Source organism: Carassius carassius, chromosome 25, assembly GCF_963082965.1.
Source record: "Carassius carassius chromosome 25, fCarCar2.1, whole genome shotgun sequence".
In the NCBI taxonomy this organism is placed as follows: domain Eukaryota; kingdom Metazoa; phylum Chordata; class Actinopteri; order Cypriniformes; family Cyprinidae; genus Carassius; species Carassius carassius.
The window spans coordinates 19,129,491-19,135,934 of record NC_081779.1 but is presented as its reverse complement, the minus strand read 5'-3'; the positions used below and the strand labels follow the sequence as shown (position 1 = coordinate 19,135,934).

Here is a 6,444-nt window from a genome sequence, read left to right as displayed (position 1 = left end):
AATAGTTTTTTTTTACAGTTTAAAAAGACTTAATAAATTCTTATTCTGAATTATTAAATTGATAGAGCTCATTTGTGAACACCCCCCCCACCATCAAAAATGTGTCGCCATATTTTGATACTCTTTTGTGAAACTGTTATGGATATAAATTGACTTTAAATACAGCACAGAGCCATTTACAATGTACACTCAATGAATTCCCACCAAGATTGATAACTATAACTACATTAGCATCCAGACCAAAAGATTGAAATGCTTTGCTTACATCAAGCTCTGGAGTTATGTTGTCTGTCTTTAAATGCTCGAGCTGTGCGTGACTAAACAAAAATCTTTCTGAATGCGAGTCCATTCCAGCATGATCAACCTTTTACAATTTTCACAATTATGAATTTTTTATTTTATTTTTTTTTATTTAAACATTGTGAAATATTAGAACTGAATTTTGAAGATAGAAAGTCACAATAACTTTTTTGGATTTACTTATTTGCTGACAAATAGTAGAAGACATTCTAAAGTAATGTTTCTCACAATGGACTGTAGGTGAACATCCAGCACTTTTTGTTTTTGGTCTTCTGAAATATTTTAGTGTAAGCCTACTATTTTTTTCGTTACTATTTGGAGAAACTACTGTTCATTGTACGAGTGAATGAACTGCATTCAGACTATTTTGCAAACCTGTTTGTCCAGTTAGACTGTGATTGATTGGCCAATCTCGCAAGGCTTGTTCCGATTCCAAGTTAGAAAACACAAATGACATGATTGTTAAAATATTACGGTTTACTATTAAGGGATTTATCAGGGAAAAATAATAGCGACAACCCTGTTCGTAAATAAAATGTACTTTATATGTAATCATTAATATTATTAATAATATTAATGCATAAGTTATATGCAGAAGTTAGGTTATAGTTCCGTTGGGTCTTCTTAGTCTATATGACTGACAGAGCAGCGTTGCAGTCTGTTAACAGGACAGCCGTGAGTGAGCTACTTTATCATATTAATAATTACCGATGATGTCTGTCTAAGCTGCTTTATTTTGTGCTGCGCTTTTCCAGCGATGTCTCTTTAAATGAGGGAGCATGTGTGTAAGTGTGGCTGTGGTTTCTTTAGCTCTGTCTGTGTGAGTTTTCATAATATCTGATGGACCCAAGCAACATGCAGCAGGTGCAGTTCAAAACAGAGAACAATTTGAGGGAAAAAAAGCGCTTTACGTTTCTATAAGCACGCAAATAACGGGGTTGTCGTGTTCGGATAACGGAGCAACATTTTATTCCTACCATCAGTAAGTCAGAGAAGCTTTGAAGAACTTTCTGCTTGGAAACATCGGGTGTGATATAGACTAGTAACTAGCTAACTAACCGCCTGGAGCAGCAACACGAATCATTGGATATACAAACTGGATGTGACCTCTTACTTATCTCAAACAATAACAACTCTTCTTATGTAAAGTGCTTTGTTTTGGTCTGTAACTGTGATGCAAGCGGTTGCTTTAGTAAACAACTATCAGCGCAGACTGAGCATCGCAGTGAATCTACTTCCAGATGTCCATCTCTCTCTGCTCGTAACAGGTGGAGCTAATTTCACTCCATCTGTCCGCTGCTGAACTGGCATATATGGGCAACCAGGTTGACAAACTGTCACACCTAAGTTACGCCGAAGTTCCCACGACCGACCCTAACGGGCTCGACACGGAGGAAGACGGCCCGCGGATCGGGGTCTCCTACATTTTCGCCACCGACGACGACGAACTGGACGATAATCATCCTCAGCATGTCGATGGATCGGAGCAGAAGGAGGAAGAGAAGCACTACGAGCTGGACTGCGCGGTTTACCACCGAGACGAGTGCATTTATGAGAGAAGTAGCAACACTACGGAACTGGAGACGTTCAGCCCGGAGAATTTATTGAACAAATGTAAGCCCGGGGACGTGCTGGAGTTCGTGTCCGCCGGGCAGTACCCGCACTGGGCTGTGTACGTGGGGGACTTCCAGGTGGTGCACCTGCACCGGGCGGAGGTCAAGAACAGTTTTCTGACCGATGCTAGTCAGGGCAGAAGGGGCAGGGTCGTAAACGAGCTGTACAAATACAAACCCCTCAGTCCTGACATGGTGGTGCAGAACGCGATGGAGCAGGTGGGGGCCAAAGACAGAGAGCTAAGTTGGAGAAATTCGGAGTGTTTCTCCGCCTGGTGCAAATTCGGTAAACGGGAGTTTAAGATGGGAGGGGAGATACGGATAGGAAAACAGCCGTACAGATTAAAGCTCTTCTTGCCTGACAAACAGTTTCATGTGCTGGAGTTTCAGAGCTTGGAGGATTTGATCATGGAAAAGAGGAGAAACGATCAGATCGGTAAAGCGGCAGTTTTACAGGAGTTGGCGCATCATTTGAGCAATAACGGAAGTGAAGCGAACGGTCACTGACGTGCAACAGGTAGCGGAGAGAAATGTATCCCGGCATAATGTGTGACTCTCGCGAAACCCGTCCAGAACATTTAATTTCAAAATTAAAATAAATTATTACTATATATTTTTTTTTTTTGTTAAAAGAAAATGACAGAACTGGGACACATTCTGATTGATCAACTCTATGAAACAAGCTCTTCATCATATCACTATTAGGTCCATGTTCTGTCATGTCAGGGACTATATCTTTTAGCGGAAGGATGTCACTTAATGAATTTAATTAATAAATAGTAGAAGAGCTTGTTTCATAGAGTTGATCAATCAGAATGTGTCCCAGTTCTGTCATTTTCTTTTAACAAAAAAAAAATATATATATTATAATAATTTATATATAGCCTATATATATATATATATATATATATATATATATATATATATATATATAAACGTTTCAGCAATAAACGTGTCCTTAATATTTTACATTTTATAAAACGTCTTTATAAAAACAAAATAGCCTACTTTAGGCCAGCGGCTCCCAAATTTGGGTGCTTGAGAACGATTTTGATGATCTTTGTGCAGACATTGGTACCATCCATCTCACTGAAAAAAAAAAAAAACGAAAAACTTTTAAATATGAAGAAAATCGGGGCAAAACGTGTGTAGTGTATTCCAGTCTTAATGAATGATTCAGGGTTTTTGAATTAATAATTTGAGTCAATGATTCAGTGGTCCATTCATAAAGAGAGGCACTTACTTCATTCTTGAATAAATCAGCCATCTGAACGAATCATCTGAATGAATGACTCAATGACCCACTCATTAACAATCACTTACATGGCTGTTTCCTTTCATATTTAAAAGTAGCTTATCTTTGCATTTTTTCTAACATTTCATACTTCTAAACATACATACACACACACATATATATATATATATATATATATATATATATATATAAACTAGCTGATTTAAAACACCAAGCTCATAATATTATTTATGCTGTTGTAATTTTGCAGTGTAAATGCATCCACGCTGTATTTCAGCCTCTTTAAACTGTCCGCATAAATGCATCTAAATGCCAGTTCAGCTGCTTCTGTTTCTTCTGCAGTGGAAAGATCGTTTTTGTTAATACTGATTTCATTTGTTTGGTAACAGCCCTGTAGTGTCTTATCATATTAAGTGAAATTATAAAATGTAAGAATTTGATATGAATGACGACACTTGCATTTAATAAGGTTAGGGAAAAATACCCTTTATATAAGGCAAAAAAAAAAAAATATATAAACTTTTGTATGCAGTAACTTTAATCATATAAAATGTAATTTCCCAATAACAAAACTGTGGCCAGTGAAAATGCTGAGTAATTTTGGAAAACCACTTGCCACAGTGGCTGGTGAGCAAAACATTTGTATTTGCTTTACATTGTAAAGCCCTGTTTGCATTTAGTTATATCAGTTAAAAATGTGTTTTAACTGGAGCAAGGTGGTGGGGGTGTTTTATGTGTCAAACACTAGAAAGGGGTGCATGCTGCTAAAAGTTTGGGAACCGTTGCTCTAGACTAGCTGCATTGTGAATATAGTAATGGTTAAATGGATCAGCTGTAGTGTCCATATTGACATTTTATAGCACACGACCGGTTTATTGGTAAAGATGTTTTGCATTGTAACTTATTGTGATGAGTTCTTTTCACACAAAAATTAAGCACAATTACCATTTCTGTAATGCAAAAATATACAGACTCATAGTAATGTGGTGAATATATATATATCAGAGTAGGCTAGTATTACCACCTTTAATTATATTTATTTCAATATAATAAAATACATTGAAAATAATGGAAACAGTAGCTTAGAAGTAAGCGGGCTGAATTATGGTAATGAAAACTGGGTGGTAAAACTTGCTGAATTGTCTTTAAAATAATGGTACAATGCAAAACATCTCAATGGACAAATGTAGGCTTCATTTAGCTACTTTTAGCAAAAATCTTTTTTTTTTCTTAATTTTGGGGCTTCATGAGATTTATCAGTATGTTGGTATTTGACATCACATGATGACAAACTATGTTAATTTTCCTTCTGTTGGAAATCAAAATAATTTCACACTCATTTATTAAATATTTTAAGTTGAGTGCTATTTTTTTCAGATAGATTGTCTCTCAAGTTGTAAGCTGTTCTCTATAATGTATAATCAGGCTCTCTATGAGTTGCAAAATAAATCATCATATGTGAACCTTGCTTTCTAAATGTTTTGGCAGACATGCAATTACAAGTAAACAGTGACTGAATCTATCTGTTTACCCTCTCTCTCAGTTATTCTTGCTTTATCATTAGGCTATACAATTATGCTCTGAGAACATATCTGACGTCACGTCTCTTCAATGGGGTCAGTATGGTGCATTTCGTAGAGATTCACCGATTGGCCAAAAATCGCTATTGGCCGAAAAAAGCAATTTATTTCACTATTGGGCAATGGCCATCGGCCTGCTGTTCAAAATCAGTCCATGATAAGGGCCAATAATATACTGTCAATCAAAAAGCGGTGGAAAAACGTGTCAGACTCAATCTGTGTGTTAAGAAAATCTCTCTGTTGAAGTTAGTTCTGTCAAAATGAACATGATAACATTCACAGTTAAAAATAGCGACATTATGTTTGACCCTATGAATCACGTAGTTCAAGCCATGGTTGTCAGATCTGCAGTTTTTCTCTACACCAAACATTATTTGTAACGCTCGTCCCATCCCAAAATCAATTTCTAAGTAGCCAGGACATCTAAGAAACTAAAATAACATCTCTGTCTCACACTTGTCCTGCACACACACACACACACACACACACACACACACACACACACACACACACACACACACACACACACACACACACACACACACACACACACACATCAAACAGATTTCCTGTTATCTCTCAGCTCATCGTAAACTCAAGCATACTGAAGCAAACTGAGACAGTCTAAAGAACACTCTAGTACAGTGAAGCAAATAATACAGAAAAAAAGCCCTCCACACTTACCAAAATGTATCATCTCTAATGTAATCGCTCAATCAGTGTTTCAACCGCAGAAAGATGTCAATAATAAAGATTGTGAACTGAATGTCACTTAAGATTTGTTGTTCACAGTTCATTAGTTAGCTATAAAACAACACCAAAGAGGAGCTTTACAATAACATATGTATGTTTGAATACATCTGGCATGAAGACAGGTATTTATGAAGACTGTGCAAATGAGTTGTAAATAGACATTTACATTTTTATTTGAGTGTAATTATGCACAGCATCGATTAGGAGAGATATTTTTCTTTAACAAAAGCAAACTATCAGGTATCGGTATCAGCAAATATCATTCTAAATAATCGTCATGGTTATTGATTCAGAATAATCGTCTATTGGTATCGGGTCACCGTGATTTTGCCAAGTAAGACATGTTCCTGGATCAACATTTTCTGATCCAAAAATATAGACTTAACCCAATCCCTACCCCTAAACCTTACCTTACCCAGAATTTATTCCTAAAATCAGTGGGAAATGATAGCTGATTAACAAGGGTGTAGAAGCACCTAACTATGATTTTAAGCCTAAAAAAGATATTTCTTGAAAAGTTAAATCTCAATTTTGATTATATCAGCAGATATATTCTCTATCGGTGCATCTGTATGTAGTTTTGTGTATTTTCGTGAGCCTCCGGCAGTTACGTGAGTGAAATTCATTGTCGTGATTACAGTGGATCACTGTACATCTGCATGACAGCATTTGTTGTTACCATAAAGCAATTCACAGTTTTTTGCTGAATTTTGAGAGTATTAAAATAAGCAGTTTTAACATTAAGTGACATGGCATCTGATGTATGGAAGCAAGTGCCATATTCCGGTTTTCACTGAGTTTTGTCATTGGAGAGTGGCACTGACACTTGTGACATGTGCCGATGGATTGTGTCAGTGTACCTGACATTAACAACATAATTAAAATATTTAAATATTTTGTAAAAAGTATGCTACGCTGTCACTGGAGGTGCTGCAACATACGG

At 36.6% G+C, this 6,444-nt stretch overlaps 1 protein-coding gene across 1 annotated transcript; it reads left to right on the top strand.

Annotated features, from left to right (window-relative positions):
- Window positions 1-1,111: 1,111 nt before the first annotated feature.
- LOC132104735 (protein LRATD2-like) lies at window positions 1,112-2,663 on the top strand. The gene has a single exon (XM_059510287.1). The coding sequence runs from the start codon at window positions 1,614-1,616 to the stop codon at window positions 2,418-2,420; it is 807 nt and encodes a 268-aa protein (XP_059366270.1). The 5' UTR covers window positions 1,112-1,613; the 3' UTR covers window positions 2,421-2,663.
- Window positions 2,664-6,444: the final 3,781 nt, after the last annotated feature.